Genomic DNA, 19,961 nt, shown 5'->3' with positions numbered 1-19,961 from the left:
AGGAATGCCAAGTCTGTTTGTAAGGTGTTTCATGCCAGTGATGTTCTTGAGGCTGTCATGACCTCCCAGCTTACAGCTAGCAAATTCTTCACTGATGTTTTGACTGTTCCTGTTTGGGCACAGTATCTCCAGGAATTCCGAGCCTTTTTGGAAAGCTTTCTTCAGATGGTTGTTGAAAGAAGGCAAAGTGTGAGGCTCAATTTGGAAAAGTTCATGTCTTTCCTGGTGAGCTGTAAGCCAGATGTTGGTGCAGCCAAAAGCAAAGGCTGGAAAAACTGGAATCCCGCAGCTGGGCAGTTACTGCTCATGGCATTCACCACGCTGTGTCATGTCGTCACACTCTACCTTCAGCAGCTGCCACAAAAGAAGCTGCAGTCTGTGGATGTACTGTCTGCTCTGTTGGAGCCTGTAGTTCTGCAGATGGTCAGAACTGTTGAACACGGTCTTCAGAGTAACACCCAAAACCAGCCTTTACCTGTGGCATTCATACCATCTGTCACTACTCTTCTCAAAGCAGATCTGAGCCATGCTGTCAAGAAGGGCTGGCAGAAGGAGCCCAGTGGGTTTTTGGAGCAACCCCATATCAAACTGTACCAAAAGTTTTACTCTCAGATCCTGAGAGAGCTGCCCTGCGCAGGAGGTAATCTGCAGTTCCTTCAGTCTGCGTTGCAGTTCCTGACAGTCTTCTGCTCGGTGCCAGAGCTGTATCCTGGAAAAGAAACTGCGGTCATGGTTGTTGTTGCTATAAAAAATCTTCTTGCTGGTATGAAAACTCCCTTTCTCCATTATCTTTGTTAATTTTGCAGCGCAGAGGCAAGTTAAAAGCCATTTAGCAAAACATACAGCTTTTTGAAAAGTCTGTATCTATTTACTTGTGTTAAAGCAGTAGGCTATGCTTTTATAAGGCGTAACAGGAAAGTTTTCAAGGAGGCAATGAATGTTGTGGTGCCTGGACCACAACTACCATCTAATTTGGTAATGATCTTCTGGAAGATTCAAAAATCTTAATAAAGGTGAGGTCCTCAGTTACTCATCCCTGTAGAGCATTTTGACAGTAACTGGAACATGATAATACTTCTGGATGTTGGGCTGAATGTGCAACGTCCTTCTACTTATGTAGTTGGTCTAGTAGGCACCACTGAAGCAGCTGATGTGCAGCAGGTCAGGTCTGATATGTCTTATCTGAGAATCTTGGGGGACCTTACAGTAAAATACTCATCTATTTTTGGATCTGATAGGCGAGGTTGTAAAACAATGGAAGTCACCTAACTGTTAAAGGTGCTGAACACCTGTAATTCTGATAAAGTCTGTGGGAGATTGGCAGATCAGCCCCTTTATCTCCATCAAATAAAGGGCCAGGGCTAGAAATGACATGAAAAACCTATTGCCAGCTGTGTGACCTAATGGTTCCTTTGTATTGTCTCATTCAGAAAGCGAGGTGAACTAAACACGGTGTAGACATAACCATTCTCTTTGACTTCTCCAAACAGTTGCAATGTGTGGAACTTACTACTAACATGCTCTAGTGCAGTGGTCTCCAAACACTTATGATTGCACACATCCATCAATAAGCATACACCCCCAATATATGTTTGTTTATAAATTGTACGCGACTGCTACTCTACTAGTATACTATGTACATTACAAAGGATACACAAGAAAAGTTAAAAAAGCATGAGCTAAAGATGAAATAAACACTATTTTTAGGTTTTATTTTATTTATTGAAGGTATTTTATTTATAATTTTTGCACCCCAGTGGATTGTCTTGTGCACACCCTGGGGTGTGCGCGCCCCACTTTGCTTAAGTGAACTACAGTCATGATCTCAAATGTTTATATTGGCAACAGGTAGTTAAGAACAGAGCACAGCTCTCCATGGAAAATCTGATCTTGAGTTTGCATGGTTGAGTTTGAGCTAGAACTTACGCGTAGATACAGACTTGGTCTCTCTCTTCTCTGGCCTGCATTTTGATCCTTCAGCATTGTGGGGTTCAGTAAGGGCACTGAGAGCAGGTATTTCATACTAGAACTAGGGACCATGAGGAAGTGTCAATTACTGTAATTTTTCTGCTGACTTTCTCTCATCCTGTGCTTCACTTTATTAGTGTAGGATTAGTAAAGTGCTTTAGCCTGGAGACATAATTAATCACTGTAAAAAGCTGTAAGAATTTCTGATGAATAAGTAAAGTATTCAATAAGATGAAATACGGATTCCTGTTGAAGAAGACTTTCAGCCTTGCCTCAGATCCTGTGGATACTTGGAACTATGAAACTGTATGATGACTGCTCTGTGAACCCTAGGGCAGGAAATACCTGAGAACAGCAATTCATTGCACTGGGTGTGGGTAAAGGGAAAGCATGGGGCCCTTTTTGCATTTGGGTGCTAAACAGGTACCCACAGGGCTATTTTGAGGTTTGATTTACGCTGTTCTTACCTGCGGAAGTCCCTGTCTTGGGAATTGATTAATACATGCTTCTGTCTCTTGAATATGCAGGTCCTGCAGTCACAACTCAGGTGATCCAAAGTATTGAGATGGAGCTGACAGAGGTGCTTGTCCAGTTGCTGGGAAACTGCTCTGCTGAGGAGTTTTATACCATAATGAGGCTGGTGCTGCAGGGACTGGAAATGAAGAATGTTTGGCAACAGAAGGCCAAAGTAAGGAATGAACTTAGTTTATTGTCAACTTCTTCCTTCAGTTTTCTGTATCTTGAAAAAGATTGGTTAGCTGAATGACATCTGATAAATATTTTTTCCTCTCCCTGCTTTATGTTGAGTGGTTAGGTCAAATTAATTTACACATTTAAGGGCTTGGTGACTGTGCTGAGATATGTTCCTGGACATAAATTGAGAGAGGTGAAAAGATCATGGAATCCTACTGGAAAAAACCTTCTGTCCAGTTTAAGGACCCAGCAGTCTTAATTCCATGTACTGTCAACAGAACTCACACAGCTGTGATGTTAAGACCGTGCTGAATTTTTTTTCTACTTGCCAATCAGAGCTCTTGCACAGCAGACAGTAGCAGTCAGTGAGTTTAACCACTGTTTGTGGCCATTCTTAACAGGGTTAAAAGCACTTTTAAAAATGCTGGCATTTTTAAGTAAAACTGAAACCGCGCCTGTGCTTTTGGTATTTGTCTCTATAAAGACTTTCATGCTGTAATAATCAGATACTACTCAGTAGCTTTTTTAATACTATGCCTTCCTTCAGAGCAGCTTAAGCAGCAGTGGTAGCATATGGAACACTTCTGGCAAAAAAGCCAGCTGTACCCTCTATAGAAAGCTCAGTGACTTGAGAATGAAACTTGGATTAAACTTAGGGTTTTATGTGGCTCTGTCTTATTTCTCAGAAATAGACATGGATATGCTGCATCAATTCTTGGTATGCCTTTTTGAAAGTGTATTTGGGATTCCTGTACTATGCATATAATTCCTGCCACCCGAGTATAGTTTGTAATATGTTTGTTAAATCAGTCTGTCATAACAGCCAGCAAGTGAAAAAAAACCCTGCTGCCAAATCCAGCATTCTTAGTGTATAGTGTTCTGGTGTCCCTGTATTCCCCCTGCTTCCCTCTGTTGTCTAGTGGCAGTTGAAGGAGAAGGCTCTCCTTTCTTAAAAATCACATAAGCCTTTTTGTACAGTAATTTGATTCTAAAATAAATGTAGCATGCAGTATGTTTGGGCCAGTGCTGCTCAGCATACTGAATTTTATTGAGCTGCTGCTTACTTCATGATTTCCAAAGAGATCTACTGGTGGGAGGACTTTCATGTGTCAAGGCTCTGGTAATGCTCAAAACTGCCACTGCCCTTGAAAGAGCTCCTCTGTACTTGAAAGGAGCCAGTGCATCTTGTACCCATGACTGATCATCAATCTGCTTTCTGCAGGAAGTATTGTCAGCTGTTACGCTAACGAAATTGTTGCTCCGCTGCCCATTAAGTGGAGACAAAGAGAAAGCTTTCTGGTTTGCCAGCCCGCAGATAATCACAGCTTTAGCTGTAAGTATCTCTTTAGTGTAACTTCATTACCTATCCCTTTTATTTGTTGGAGTCTGTAGTAGTTACATCTAACAGAGGCATACAAAACCAAAAGAGTTGTGCATAGTAGACAAATCCATACCAGATTCACTTGCACTTTTTTGTCTATACCCTTTCTCTCCTCCTTCCTCAAGTAAATCTCCTCCTGCAAGTGCAGTGTGTAGGTCATCCATTTTTGATTGTCAGTAATTTTCTGGGACTGTACCATGTAATCTGGAGCTTGGAAGAAACTTGGTAGGCTGCAGAGAAGAGACTCTGAGTCTCCTGCCCTTCCTCCTGTCCAAAGGAGAAGGTAACCGTCAGCCACATGTCACAAGCAGAAGCTAACAGCAGCAAAACAAAAAGAAAAAAGTACTCATATTAAAAAAATAATAATATAAATTCACTGAATTATGAATGGGAAACTTAACTGAAAGTAACCAAACGCAAGTTTCCTGTCCTTCAGTTGTACAGCATACAAACCTCAGTGTTGTAGGTTTTTCTTCTCTTATGGTGATGGTGTCCCCAGACCAGATTTTGTCACATGTTGGTTCTACAATGCCTGGGAATTGTAAGCATGCAATTTCTGCCCTTTTTTGGTATGTCTGCATGCTTGTAGAGGAGAGAACTGCATCAATGCATTCAAGTAAGGAGGTGCAAAGAGGTGCTGTTTGTCAGGGGACTGGGGAGTAGTTACAATTCCACACTCACAGCAGTGCTTGCTTGAAATGCATCACATGCATCCTCACCTGGGGTGCAGATGCACCAAATGGCTAAAGTGCAGGAGTCCCCCTGCCGGTCCATCTTGCACCAGTCTGGTTCCATTGACTCAAGTCAGAGCATTATGGTTCGCTGGTGTGTGAATGCTAGCGATAGGTGGCTAATACACTCCTCCTTATCTGTTTCCTCTCTCCTTGTAGATGCAAACCAAAGAGGCCTGTCAGGACCAGTCACTGATTTCCACCGTAGTTGTGCCTATTCTAGAGGCTGTAGCAGCTCTGCTAAGGCAAGGAGAAGGGGTTCTTTTGAATCCACACCATGTGGCATTGGCTTTCAGCATTCTCCTAACAGTTCCTCTGGATCATCTGAAGACAGAAGACTACAGCAGTGTCTTCCGTGGAGTTCATGAAGTGCTCTTCTCTATTGTGCAGTGCCATCCGAAGGTATATCTGTGAGGGGGTGGGAGGAGGGGAAAAAGGTAGAAAGAGCTGACGCAACAGCCAGTGATGAAATTTTTGGTTTAACAGTGGTTTTGAAATAATTTGCCCTGATAGTATGAAAGTGCTTTGCACTGCTTGTCATTTTAAAAGGCTGGGAATCTCAAAATCACATCATTTCAGTTGCTCTCCTGCTTTGTTTTATGTCTGCATTGTTGCTCTTTGGCAGCAGATTTCTTATCAACATCTGATGCTAGATTAGAATAAAACTTTCGCTTTTTTTAATGGTAGATTTCTAGAAGCACAAATGACTCAGATGCTAGGACCTCATTGTCAATGGAGAGCAAGATTCTGCAGTCCTTTGAAAACAGGGCTTAGACATGTTAGAAGTTAGTGACCTTCAAACATCGTATCATCTTGTCAGCCTTCTGGCGCGGGAAAGTGAAGACGTGCTAGGACTTGCACAGGGTTTGAGATACTCCTACATGGAATATGTAGGCAGAGGTGGAAGAAAAAAGCAAAGGGGCCTCATGCATTTGTATTAGGGCTGAGAGTGAAGAAAGTTAAAGATGGGGAAATGGCAAATTCTAAAAGCAAGGCAGTACACATTGCTGAAATGCCCTTACAAAACCCCTGTGGTAGACAGCTGCCTATCCAGGCTGTTTTCACACAGTGATCTGTAGTGTTACTGGACCCTGTGTTCTGTGAATCCGTTTGGCTACACAGGTTCTCTACCAGCAAGAACAAATTCCTTAGACATCAGCGTACTAAATCAAATGCTGCTCCGGAGAGAGGGAGTAACTCTTATATGATGTTTACTTGTTATTCATATTTGAATATGGCCAGGACTGCAGTCCTGCTCCAGCATTCTCATGTGCTAGGTGCTGTATGGATACAGAATGAAAAATAGTCTCTGCTCCTGACAGCTGTATAAGCTATATGGTTTCCTTCACACGAACTGATTCCCTTGGACTATGGTGTGGCATACCTCTACCCTCTCTACTCCCTTTACTGTATAAACTCAGATGTTTTTATTTCATATCTTTTCAGGTGCTGTTGAAAGCAGCACCATCTTTTCTGAACAGTTTCCATCGTCTGGTTGTTTCTGTCATGCATGAAGGACGTCAGAAAGGAGACAGAGGTACCATAGCTTTTGCACGATATATACACACTGTACTTTTGTATATTGTAGAAGAGGAGATGCAGAACAGTGCAGTCTGACACCAGAAGCAAAGTCCTCAAAACCTCTCTGTGGCACTGAAACCACTAGCCCTATTTGTCCTTTATGTAAAATTGAGGATGAGCTTTGTAGTGTCATGGGCTTATGAAGATAACTGGGGCTCCTGTTGAGCTTTAGGTGAATAAAACCTTTACTGACTGGCTGGCAAGTAGAGGGGAACCAGTAAGGTGCCCATTTTCTGCTCTTCCTATCAACCTGTGTGCCTGAAAGCGTGGTGGCTGTGAACTCTGGTGATACATGCTAATATGCCTGAGTTATAGCCCCAAATAGATCCTACTAAATCAAGCTTCTTGAGACTGGAACTATGTTTACTACAGACTTGAATTGTCACCATTTTGTGCTAAGCATAAAGCCAGAACATTACAAATATCTAAAGCATCAATTGGGATTAGGTGATATCTCTGTATGGTCAAGGATTTGGAATTAATGTAGTTAAATATCTCAAAAGGAGGAAAAAAATAAGACTTATTACTGGAAGTTGTTAAAGAATTTGCATTGTCAAAGTAGCCAAGTCAAAGATGTTCACAGTGATTGAGGTAATCCTCTTGTGCTTTATGCTGGTCAGGACACAAATACCCTGTCATTAGTAGTGGTGACTTTTGAGACAACTTGACTTCATGGCCTGCAACTGCTTGCATGCCAGTTTTCCACTGATGTCCTACAGCTTATTCCATGTTCAGATTTATCTCAGCTGGTATGTTGCCCACAACTGCAGGCAAATATAAGTGTATGTATGCATCATGGAGGAATATACTAACAAAAGGTCAGCGATAGAGGAAAAGGTATGTTAAACTGTTGCCAAACTGAGAATTTTCTAGCTTCTGTAATATGTTTATGTAAGGTAAGGGTCACAGGAAACTTATGGGTACATGGTGTCCTAAAATTTAAAAACATGCTGTTTATCTTTGCAGGATTGTTTTATTTTCCTAACAGATAACATGAAAATAATTTTTAGATTTCCCTTCCCTCTTGTTTGTGTTAGTTCTCTTCATTCACAGCCTACCGAAAGAGTAAATTTTCATGTGATCTCTGCAGTCTCACTTTAAATATCTCCAGTGCTGTGGCTTCTGCTGCTGTATTTTTTGTAATAGATCTCATCACAAGGCTTTCTTACTATGCTGTTTGTAAGACATATCTTCTGATTTTCTGTAGGTAGAGAATTTAATTTTCCAGTCTCCTGGTTCTCTCCTACACGGTGCTAGTTGGGACTGAATCATGGAAGGGACCATAGCTGCTGCTTTTAGCACTTCAGCATATGTAACAAGTAATTTTTGCCTTGCAGTGCATGTGGAGTGGGAATCAGTGTGCTCTCACAGAATAACCATTGGAAGAGATGCACATGGTGTGTTGTGGGTGTCTGGGGGGCCTCTCAGCTGTGGTTTGATAAGAAGGTCAAACAGACAAGCTGGTGTTGGCTTCATGTAATTCAAGAATCATGTGGAAGACTGGGTGATTCTTTGTTTTTTTCCTAGTGTTTTTAAGCCTTAAATGCTAGACTGCATCTTACTTTCTGTTTTAGGCAACGTGGACGAGTTTGAAGTCATACTGAAGTGTGCACACTTGGTGGAACGGATGTATACTCATATCAGTGCAGAAATGGAGGACTTTACTGTGTTTTCTGCTTTCATTGTGGCTCAGTATGTGACTGAATTGCAGAAGGTAACATGTTCTCAACCATCTTGAAAGTGCCATGGTATTGGGCTGGCTTTGAAGTTCCTGTTTCAAAGGCAGCTGTGTTAAGTTTTGTAAAATCTGTGAAGGTATAAAAGTTGCTGTGCCTCATGGGGATACAGGTTTGGTCCAGACTCTCTGATATTTTGAGCAAGAGTTCCTGAGAATCTTTCTTTCAGCTCCTGAAAACTTTCTAAACGTGTGGGCTGTGATTTCTTTAAGGCAAAACAATGCAATGCCTCTTTACAGAACTGCTTTGCTTTTCTGTCATGTTGGGTGTTTTTTTTTCTTCATGTGGTAGTTAGTTTCTTCTCCCAGCTAGTCTTATTTGTCCAGGGCTGATAGCAGTTAGGGCCCCATCTGGCAAAGTAGTGGAGAAAAATTCTCCTGGAAAATGTCTTTTCATCTGGTCTAAATGAGTAAGTGAAGGGAGAAAATGTTACCAAGCTAGAGAATTGTTAGCCTTTCAGTAATTCTCCTTCCATACCAAAGATATCATTCCCATCCTTGCTGAAAACAGCTACTTCTACTGTTATGAATGCCAGAGCCAGGTCAGTAGCTTCTCACATCCAGAACTAAGTTACAATTGTCATTCTAGCTGGAGGCCTGTAACCAGTGGTGTCACCCAGGGGTCAATACTCGGTCCAATTTTGTTTAATATATTCATTAATGACCTGGACGAGGGGACAGAGTGTATCCTCAGCAAGTTTGCTGATGATACCAAACTGGGAGGGGTGGCTGACTCTCCAGAGGGCTGCGCTGGAGAGCTGGGCAGATAGGAACCTAATGAGGTTCAACATAAGCAAGTGCAGGGTCCTGCACCTGGCGAGGAAGAATGCTAGGCACCAGTATGGGTTAGGGGTGGACCTGCTGGGAAGTAGTTCTGAGGAGAGGGATCCGGGGATCCTGGTAGACAGTAAATTGTCCATGAGCCAGCAATGTGCCCTTGTCGCCAAAAAGGCCAATGGAATCCTGGGCTGCATAGGGAAGAGTGTGACCAGTAGGTCGAGGGAGGTCATTCTCCCCCTCTACTTGGCACTGGTGACGCCACAAATGGAATACTGTGTCCAGTTCTGGGCTCCCCAGCTCAAGAGAGACAGGGAACTACTGGAGAGAGTCTAGCAAAGGGCAACTAAGATGATTGAGGAACTGGAGCATCTCCCTTATGAGGAAAGGCTGAGAGAGCTGGGACTCTTTAGCCTGGAGAAGAGAAGGCTGAGGGCAGACCTTATTATGGCATACAAGTATCTAAAGGGTGGGTTGAAGGAAGATGAAGCCAGACACTTTTCAGTGGTTCCCAGTGACAGGACGAGGGGCAATGGGCACAAGTTGGAATGTAGGAAGTTCCGTTCCAATACACGGAAAAACTTCTTTACAGTTAGGGTGACAGAGCAGTGGCACAGGCTGCCCAGGGAGGCTGTGGAGTCCCCTTCTCTGGAGATTTTCAAAACCCACCTGGATGCAGTGCTGAGTAATGTGCTTTAGGCAATCCTGCTTTAGCAGGGGAGTTGGACTAGATGATCTCTAGAGGTCCCTTCCAACTCTGAAAATTCTGTGATTCTGTTCAGCCTAATGGATTTAGATTTCACCAGGGTTTGAATGTGGCTTGCGTTGCAAGTACCTGCGAATTGACTGTTTGTGACTCTGGCCTGGGCATGGGCTGAAATACAAAAAGGAATTTTAGTCTTTGATTTTGGGCTCTCTTGCCATGAAAATGTCTTAACTGGTGCTATGTTTCTGAAGGATTATAGTGTAACCAATGTAACTAACCATGAAGGTTATTATGTAGCTTAAACTCAGGTGCCTTCTTTATTTCCCAGCTTTTTTTCCAAGGTTTAGGAACAAAACAATGGGATATGTCAGTTTTTAGCCATGTTATTTAGTGTTCCTGGTAAGCTCATTGATGTTTACATAGTAAACATAGTAGTTCAGCAAATACCAGGGTCAAATTACTGTTAAGACAACTTCTGCTCTATTTAACTATCTCTGAACTCTGAAATCTGTTCATCGCTGAATGTAGAGCCTTTACTCAGAAAGCCTGACTTGAATTGTCAAATGACCTTTGCAAGTTAAAAGGACACTTGCTCAGTATTAGTAGTGTACATAGTCTCATGAGACTTCTAGGAAAGTTTTGTGCAATACTTATCATTGGGAAATGGAAAGTGATGGATGATAGCTGAAACCACAGATCAGTAATGTATGCATGGAACTTCTGGGCGTGGAAAGGGGAATTGGTGTAGTGAACCACCAGACGCTGTGACAAAGGGGTGTTTTCTGTCTGACAGAATAGATAGATCACAAGTAGGTGGTGATTTATTTGCTCATTAGACTGGTGCAAATTGATGGATATTGGAGGAAAGGGGAGGCCTCAGCATGCCTGTCTTAAGGGGGCATGTACACATCTGTCATGTCACTCTGCAGAGGGAGAGGAAAAACTCCTTTAACCATTCATCTCTTCTGAGTCCAGATCAGTGGCTTTCAGCCTGTGATCTGAAGACCCTGGGTGTCCATCAAAGGTAACCGAGAAAAATGTGTTGGTAGATTTAAATCTTTATGTGGGCATCTGCACACTTCCTGGAACCCTTTTAAGGGTCTGCACACTAAAACTGATGAAAGCTACCGGCCTAAACAGTCACTTACTCCTAAAGTAGTTGTGTAACAGTTCCCTCAGTGCTTCCTCTTTATACGAGGAAATAAAACATCCTTGTGAATTATTTTGTGTTAATCCAGAAGGATTCCTTGCTGGAGTGGGTGGCATCTATAGCCTCTTTCATACTTCTGACAGTGCTTTTCCCTTGTTGTCTATGAGCTGTTGCTTAATTCAGCAATAGTGAAATACCTCTTCACACATTTAATGTCCCACATCAAGAGCTCTGTAATGCTTGACAAATTGGTTGTACTAACTATATAGACCATAAAACACTTACAGGCATAATTAACTGCCAGTCAGTAGTGGCAGCTGTTTAAATCTTTGGTTCTGCTTCCCATAGTGTTATTGGAGGGTGTTTATAGGAAACTGCACTGTAAAGCAAGAACGGCCCAAATAAGGCATGGGTCCAGATTAATTTGTGATGTAAAGGATGCAGTTCCATTAACAGCAGCTCTGAGGTATCTGCTTATCCCCAGTGGAAGATCTGGTCCATCTTGTCAATAGCTGTGGGTTTTCCTGTCCTCATTCTCTGCAGTCATTTCTCTGCCATAGGAAGGGAGAGGCCAGCCCAGTGCCTTCACTGGGAGTTGTGATGCTCAACTGTTCTGTTGCTTTAGTGCATGGTGTGGGGAGAAATAACATCTGTTATAAACCAGCCAATAGATCAACTGACATAGAGGGGAAAAATGACAAACTTTTGGACATGGAAACTCATCAGGATCACAGATCCAAATAAAGGCTTATGTGCCCTAATGCCTGCTGTGTTTTTCCAAGCAATGTTAGCAGGTCTAATAAAATATATTAGCTGTTTTACATTTAGGGCAGAAAGAGAGCAGGAGCTTGTCACAGTGATTAGGAGTGCACTTCATTAGTGGAAAGTTTATTGGTTGCCTCAGGAAGAAAGAAGTCTGAATTTTAATGACAGCTTTTTATGTAATTTTCATTAGGCCTGGAGTGCAGAGGCTTAGGTCTGGAGGGATAAAGCTAATTTTGGGATTTGGCAAGGATAAGGCATGGTTCTGCGACAAAAATAATGTGATTATGCCAGAGGCCAGCACCGCCTCCGGCAGTGAAGTATTTAGCAAGTGATTGTGAGCACAGGACAAATTCCAGTTAGCCTGAAGCACCAGAGGACTCCAGAGTCAGCACTGATATTCCTGGTTGTAGTGGTGGTTCTGCCAGTTGTGGGGTTGAGCAGGGCACTGAGTCCTGAGTCATTCGTCGTATTCCTTCAGCTTCCTTCATGACTTCAGGCAAGGTACCTGATTTCTGATGTTAAAACAGATCAAGGAAATGCACATCTCCTGAGCTTTTTGAAGGCTTCTTTTATTAAGGCTTATACGTTGAAGTCCTGAGATACAAACTGTTAGATAAATAGCAAGTTGTTAAGTGATAAGTTACAATTGATTGACTTCCCCATGTAAATTATTAGTAGCATACAGCTAATATGAGACATACAGAATCTACTGAAATGTGTAATCCAGGGCAAATATTTTAGGGTTTTTTAATTAGTTTTTCTGCTGAGGAATTTTCACGTGATTCCAAGATGATCAGTGTCTTTGCCTGTGCAGCAATGTGTATAGTATCACTCTTGTGCATTTTATTGCAAGGGACATGCTTGTTCTGCAAAACGTGTTTGCAAAAATCAGGAAAATACTGTACAAGTAAAAATCCTGGATTTTATCTAATGGACTGTTCCAGATATTCTGATGCACTGGATGTAATGTCAACATTGACTGTGGAAAGGGTGTTTTCTTGCCTTTTTGTCTTCAAGTTTAATGCAGTTTTGTTCTTCTTGTAGGTGACTTTGCACCCGGCTGTGAAGAAACATCTCACAGAAGGGATATATCACATCCTTGACCTTTGCATTGAACGGGACATCAAGTTCTTAAACGTGTCGCTACCAGCAGGTGTGAGGGAGGTCTTTAAGGATCTGTATAATGATTACAACCACTATCACAAAGCAAAAAAACAGGGGGAGGAAAAGTACACTGCATGATGAATCCTGCCTGGTGCTGCGTAATCGGTTATGAATTGATCTTGCAGTGCTCAGAAAATCCTCAGTTGTTGTTTGGTTTGGGATGACTAATAAGATCAAATCTGAAGAGGGTGTACTAAACACGGATTGCATCTATCTCTGTACAGCCAGCCTTTGTAATGGGGAAAAGGGGAATGGGGAGGGAGGATGTGCTGTTAGGGCTGGTCCTGCTGTGTGCCACAAATGGCAGAATTGCTGCACCTGTGCTGGCCCTGGTGAAACTTGCTGGGAGGCCCGGGGAGCTCGCTGCAGTCTGGCAGCAGATGTCAGGCTTCAGGCTTTGGCACGTCATGGTGCTTTTCTGTGGAAGCAATAGTCTGGTGTAAAAGCCAGTGAGGGTTATAACTCCTACTCTTGCTTACATGGTAAGCGGAATTAAAGCAGTTAAAGTGTTTATTTTTGTACCCTGTTATTTTACATTTTGTTACTGAAGACATTTGTGAATGTTACACAGCTGTGTGGTAGGCTACTGTGCAAAACTGTGGAAATACAGTAAAAAACCTGAAATTTTGTATCTCTTTGCTTGCTTGGTTTTGCTCTTGAGTCCAGCCCTGGGCAACCCAGTCTGACCTATTGAATTTCCTTCCCAACTGAATTATCCTGTGATCTCATGATAATCAAAAAGTCTGACTACTTAGCGCGCTGGTCGATTTACTGTCATTAAGCAATTACACTTAGTCATCTGGGCTGTGGTCACTCTCAGTGTACATTTTCATCTTGTGACAAATGCTAAGTACCAAGACCTAGCTGAGACCTCTTTGGTCTAAGCTGAGCCTTGGTGCTTTGCATTCTCTCTAGGTTAAGAGCAAGCCCTGGACTTATTGCAACTCTGCTGACAGTAATTTAATAAGCTATGGTAAATTAATCATATTTGAGCATGATAAAGCTTGTAAGAAGCTTTATCAAGTAGCTCCTTTCATTTGCTAAACGCCAGAAGTTTATTTTGTTGAAAACAGTAGAGACTAAAGATCCAAACTTCTATGCAGGTGGTAAAACTATCTTCACATGTGCGTGCAGTTAGTAGTAAGAACTCAATGCTCTCACATGATTATCTGCTTTGATGTACAGATAGGGGGTGGGCAGAGGAAGACTGGAATGTGGCTTACCACTTTTAGTGGGTTCGTCTGCCTCATAGCAAGGTCCAAAGGATGAAGTTTGGCTGAGGCAGGAGACTCCACATGGCACAGACAAGGGAGGTGAGCAGGGCTGTGGGGGAGCCGTGGCAGGTGGAGCTGGACCTCAGGGTGGGCAGGGCAGGGGTATGGCATAGCAGCTGCTGTCTGACATAAAGCCCTTCCTGCTCCTCCTGCACTGCCCCACTGGCTCTGGCTCTGGCAGGGCACTTATGGCACATCACAGACCTCCACTGGGACCGTGACTAGGATGTGGTGTCAGGTCCCTGGCCTGTAGGTGGCTCCTGGACAGTGCCTGCCCTGGCCCTGGGGCAGCTACCTCTGCAACTCACACTGGTGCCTGCTCACCTCTTCCGTCTTTGCCATGTGGAGCCTCTTGTGCGGGCTAAACTTCATCCTTTGGACTGGAGATGATCCTCCTCATGTCAAACAAGAAGTTTGGAGAGAAAGTTTTGATGCCGCGCAGGCGCTGTTCAGAAGTAGCCATCATAGTGATGCGTTATCTACACTGTTCTAGCCACAAAGGCAAAGCGCAGCACCATATGGGCTGCTACAAAGCAACACCCTATACATCACTGTGCATTTTCTGTATATTATTGCAAAGGTGAAAAGCTGATGTGGGCCAGCACTGGGAAGGGCAATTCCTGCCGCCCCACCAGGCTGTGTGACACTGAAGTGCCCGGTAGGTCCCAGAAGGGAAATGTGTGAGCTGGGTACAGCCAAATGGGCACCAAAGGGAGGGAGGTCTCCAGGGTGAAGACAGTTAATATGCCACTAAAACGAAGGAGGGTTATAGGTATTGGGAGAAGATCTGGAAAGAACAGTGAAAAAAGGAGAGCTACATTTGGAGCAGGGGAGGAAGGAAGTGAGTTAGCATCTCTGGCGTGTAAGTGTGAAGGCTCTCCTGATGAAACTATATGGTCGCAAGCCACACACAGCCCAAAACCCTCTGGGTGTAGACCACAAAGTAGATAACATCTTGCTCATCGCTTTAAAGGAGGTAAACTACTTGAGTTGATATCTGTTTTCTTCATTAATATTAACTTTTAAAGTGTTACCAATTTTAACTTGGCTGGAAAAGAAAATGTGTAGCTGACTTATGTGGACAGGGGTGAGAGAAATAACAAATTCCTGCTATAAGAAGGACACAGTACTTGAATAAGAGAAAAACTGAAACCCTGCCACAATTAAATCTTTATTTCAAATATGCTATGCAACTGCCACTTGTCCCACAGCCCTCCTCCTCCAGGCTAAGCAGTGGCGTTCTGAAACACAAAGCAGCATTTCTGTGTAGCAGCTACAAAGGGGTTAAACAGAAGGCTGTATTTCACTTGCTAATCCTAGGTCTTTGTCCAAGAACTGCTCTGGGTTTTTTTAGCTAGAATAAATTAAGTCACTGGCAGAGGACCACCTGCTGAGAAAGCAGGCTTTGTTTCATTATGTACATTCCCATGTGGGTGCAGTGTTCCTCTTTTGTCACACGATGGAGCCATCCTGCAAGCGTACAAAAGCACCATCTGAAATCACGGTTTTGGAGTCCTTTCTCCTAGGCTGGGTTAGTTCATGAGCTCTGAGCACCAGGAAGGTAAAGGGTATGGAAGAAGCACCATCTCAGGGCTAAAGGACGGGATTGCGGCCTCTGTTTCACTGGAGTGTTAGCTTCGTGTGAGTGAACCTACAAGCACAATCCTTAGAGGCTTCTGCAAAGCTTAGTCTTGGCCAGATTTCCAACTGTTGATGCAGCACATCTCATGCAGCACATCTCTTCTGAGGGCTCCTCTCGATGCTGCTGCACTGACAGAAATGCCGTTAGTAGGCACAGCTCGCAGGATGGGCTATCAGGGTCCTGCTGGCTGTGCCACAGGCTCAGCCAGTGGCTCTGGGTGGGCTGTTAGTTATTCATGCCCGGGCAGTGCCCAAGTCTGCTGTGCCAAAACCAGCTCAAATAAAAAGTAAGAGACAGGATGGGCAAGAAGAACAGTCATGACTGGCAAAGGTCGGGTTGATTTGATTTATCCCTTGGTTTTGTGTAGCTGCTGTGAAAATTAGCTGATTTTTCTACTTATCTGGGGTTGGGGCTTGATACTTGATTTATCTTGCTATGGTGGATAGAAATGTCAAAAAAGATGATGGTATGAGATGGTAGAAATTATTTTGCTAGTTTAGAAAGGCATTATTTTTTGTGTTCTTACCTGCTGGGAGAAGACTAAGTAAGACTAAGACTGCTGTGGGAAGACCAAGTACGTTCCTTCAAGTTTAAAATGGATGAGTAACTTCCTATTTGTTTGCTTCTTGGTGTGGAGCCGGGGCTGCTGGATAACAGAAGGTTCCTTCCAAAGCTTTCTTTATGGGTTCAAACATAATAGCGTGAATAAAGGAGTACTTTGAGAGATTCCTATATCATTATTACTGAACCATTAAATGTCTACAGTGATAATAGTTTGCTGATGATACCAAACTGAGTGGAGAAGTGGACGGACACTTAAGAAGGGAGAGCCACCCTACAGGAAGACCTGGATAGGCTGGAAGAGTGGGCTAACAAGAACCGTATGAAGTTCAACAAAGACAAATGTAAGAAAAACATAATCCAGGAGTGCAGCACAGGGTGGGATCTACCTGGCTGGGGAGCAGCACTGTGGAAAGGGCCCTGGGGGTCATGGTGGAGAGCAACCTCGATAGGAGTGTGCTGCAGCGGCTAAGAAAGCTGACAGGATGCTGGGTTGCATCGACAAGGGCATCACCAGCAGAGATAAAGAAGTCATTATCCCGCTCTACTCAGCGCTTGTCAGGTCACACCTGGGATACTGTGTTCCGTTTTGGTCCCTGTTGAACAAAAGGATGTGGACAGGCTGGAGAGGGTCCAGAGAAGGGCCACAGAGATGATCAGAGGACTGGGAGGCCTGCCACATGAGGCTCACAGAATTGGGTTTGTTCAGCCTTGAGAAAAGAAGGCTTAGGGGAGACGTTATCACCATGTTCCAGTATTTAAAGGATGGCTACAAAGAAGATGGAGTCTCCCTTTTTACAAGCAGTCACGTGAGTAGCAGACAAAGGGTAATGAGTACAAGTTACTCCTAGGGAAATTCCAGTTGGACAAAAGAGGAAAATTTTTCACAATGAGAACAGTCAGCCATTGGAATAATCTCCCCAGGGAAGGGGTGGGTTCCCCAACACTGGGCACTTATAAGACTCACCTGGAAAGGGTGCTAGGCCATCTGGTCTATACTGTGCTTTTGCCAAGAAAGGTTGGACCAGATGATCCCTGAGGTCCCTTCCAACCTGATCTTCTATGATTTTATGATAATAGCTATGCTGGGATTCTGTAATCTCTCTGTGTTACAGACTTTTAAGAACACTTGCCTTGAGGTGGAGAACTGCACTTGTGTCCAAAACAGTGTTTGCAAGCATGGAGAAAGGATTTTTTTTTCCCTAGTTTTTTTTTCAGCGAAATGACTGCTTGATTTTTTTCAATAAGAAACACAAAAGCGTGGTTGTATCATTGTTGGCAGTGCTGATACTTACAGCTGTATAATCAGTGAAATATTCTGCAAATGGTTTAAGTTTCCAAAAAGGAAGAAGCTCCTGTTATTGTATCTATCCTGTAAAATTTATGTCACAGGCAAGTGGAAGTGAAACCTGCCTTGCTGTGGGGTGGTACTGATTTGTATTCACATACTTTTTTTAAAGGATGAAAGGGTTGGGGTGGGTGTGTGTGACTTTAAAGCGTGGAAAATTTGTGAAAGTAAGTGTGTCCCTGTGACCTTCTCAGAGCTTTTAGTCTAGGAGAGCCCTCTAGCAAGCCCCTTGACAGTTCTTCGGAGAATTTGGGAAGAATAACTAAAGGTATTCCAACTGCCTGAGCTGTGTCGCTATCCCTTTCCTCCTGAAGAAGGACGCTGATGTTTTTGTACCTCTTTCTAAAGATGGTAACAAATGAAAATGGCAAAATCCATTTTGTCTTTTGTGGGCATCTTTTAATGCAAGCCTTGAGTGGCAAGAGATACAGGCCTGCAAGGACTTTCCAGCAGTGGCTGCTTGGTCCTTCCTAGGTAGAGTTGTGTCAGAAAAGCCTTGCTCTGACAAGTAGTTCTGGGGCTTTTAAGATTAGTGGAGACCAACCGCTGCCCCAAAGTAACTGGCATTGGTTTGATTACTTTTTGTAGAAGTTGGATTCAGAATTGCTTCTTGAAGGGAGAAGTTCTACAGATGATCTGCTCTGAACTAGATATCTTCTTGTGGAGGTTGCCACAGAGCCTGGGCCCTCTTTTTCCAGCAGGGAAGCCGTCATAATGCTCTTCTCCACAAACAGAGGACAGGGGTCTTTCTGCTGATAGCTGGTGGAAAGGATTTGGAAAGCAAGCAAAGAATAAAAGGAGGGGGAAATCAGGAACATGTCCCCTGTTAATTCCTTCAGCAGCTGAGTTTTCTGTTAGGTTCAGGTACCCCTGCTTTTATTTCTACAGCCTGCACTTGAGCGATTGGTTCTGCAGGCTTTCACAGAGCTCTGGTGGGGCTTCTCGGGGATGTGCACAAAGCCGAACATTGCTGTCCTAAAGAGGAGGACCATGGGCTGCTTCTGCTGTGGGAAAGGAGAGAAGAAAAAGAGCAGGAAAGGAGGTCTGGGGTGCAGTCAGATTATTGTCAGGGCTCTTTGCTGATGAGATGACTTTGTTAATGGTCTGATTTTGGGTAGGAATCAGCAGCTTACAAGAAGGAAAGAAGGTCCCGGTGGCTGAAAGCAGAGCAGCTTTGCAAACCAGGCTGTTCCTGGTTTTCAGTGCATCTTAAACATCCATTGCTTTATTTGATGTACTATGAGCGCCTAGAAACTTCTTTGGGTCCTCCATGTGTGCAGCAGTGTGAACTGTGAGCGGGCACTCGCTGTCTTTACACACTGTCAGGTATGAGAGACTGTGGGTGGGAGAAGAAACAACATTGCGGGGAGAAATGATTGATTTGTGTGTAGTTTTTCATGCCAGTTTTAGAGCAGCGTGTGGGAGTTACCTTCAGTAACCTCAGGGAATAGTATTGTTGGGTTTGGGTTTTGTTAATACGCCAGGAAAAGGAAGGAAAAGTAAACCACCACGTTACAAAAAAATAAAATTTTCACGCTGAGGCACAAACAGACAAATCCATAAAAGACAATTTGATCAACTGATCAACTGGTAAATTCCATGGCCTGCGCAAACAAAGCCTCAGCTTTATCAGCCAGTGTATTAACTCATGGAGGGAAGGCTCATTTATTACTCTTCATCCAGTCAGTAATTGTCAGCCCGTAATCCCCTGAAGGGGAAGTAGCCGTCCGTGCTTATCACTTGACAAGCGACACTAGAACAAACAGACGCTGATTTTAGCCTGGTGAAAAAACGTGTCCACTTGAGCACGGCTGGTCTGTCCGAGCGCAAGGGGCTGCCGCTTGTTCCTCTTCAGGAGGCACAGGGATGCAGTTGACTCTGAGCACCCACGGCTGGGAGTGAAGCTCGGGGCTTTGGTGGGGCTTTGTTCCTGCATCTGCTGCACGTCACCTGTGTGCTTCGCTTGCTGAGGCTTTCCCTTCTTTGGCCTCTGACGCAGGCTTGAGTCTTCCCCGTAGGGGATTCGTGAGGTTTGCAGAATGTTTAATGCTCTGCGGGTACCTGGGTGCACTGAGATTATTTTTTTTTTAATGTTACAGAGGGGAGCGGTAACAGCATTATTCGGTTTGTTCACAATATCTCAAGTGATAACCAGAAAATATGTAGACTGACAGCACAATTTCTGTCCCTTTTGTCCTGCCACCAGATGTGTGTGAAACTTGCTATTGTTTTAGTGTGCATTTTACTTTATTTTCCAGGGTTTGTTGAGACTGCTCAGTGTTTTCAGGAGACAGCTAGGCAAATGTAAGCTGCTAGTACCTGATCTCTTCAGACCGATGTTTTAAAGTATGTTCATTAAAGTTTTCATAACCTAAGCCCATAATAATGAGGGCCTAGAGTAGGTGCCTCCTGGTACCACATGCAAAGGAAATGTGTGTCTAAGAAACCTGTTATTAGCAGCTCGGATTTTGTTTATGCAGTGACA

The 19,961-nt window shown here is 43.6% G+C and overlaps 1 protein-coding gene across 1 annotated transcript in view; it reads left to right on the top strand.

Moving 5' to 3' along the window:
• URB2 (URB2 ribosome biogenesis 2 homolog (S. cerevisiae)) overlaps positions 1 to 12,791 on the top strand; it is an 18,000-nt gene extending 5,209 nt beyond the window's left edge. Inside the window, exons 4-10 of the mRNA XM_009891134.1 lie at positions 1 to 763; positions 2,496 to 2,656; positions 3,884 to 3,994; positions 4,933 to 5,175; positions 6,220 to 6,310; positions 7,929 to 8,068; positions 12,532 to 12,791. The exon at positions 1 to 763 is cut by the window's left edge and continues 1 nt beyond it. Coding sequence (XP_009889436.1) covers positions 1 to 763; positions 2,496 to 2,656; positions 3,884 to 3,994; positions 4,933 to 5,175; positions 6,220 to 6,310; positions 7,929 to 8,068; positions 12,532 to 12,729 — 1,707 coding nt within the window. The 3' untranslated portion in view covers positions 12,730 to 12,791. The remainder of the gene's footprint in view (positions 764 to 2,495; positions 2,657 to 3,883; positions 3,995 to 4,932; positions 5,176 to 6,219; positions 6,311 to 7,928; positions 8,069 to 12,531) is intronic.
• Positions 12,792 to 19,961: the final 7,170 nt, after the last annotated feature.

Source organism: Charadrius vociferus, unplaced genomic scaffold, assembly GCF_000708025.1.
Source record: "Charadrius vociferus isolate BGI_N301 unplaced genomic scaffold, ASM70802v2 scaffold78, whole genome shotgun sequence".
Lineage (NCBI taxonomy): Eukaryota > Metazoa > Chordata > Aves > Charadriiformes > Charadriidae > Charadrius > Charadrius vociferus.
The sequence above is the reverse complement of the archived record's forward strand: the minus strand, read 5'-3'. Positions and strand labels throughout refer to the sequence as shown.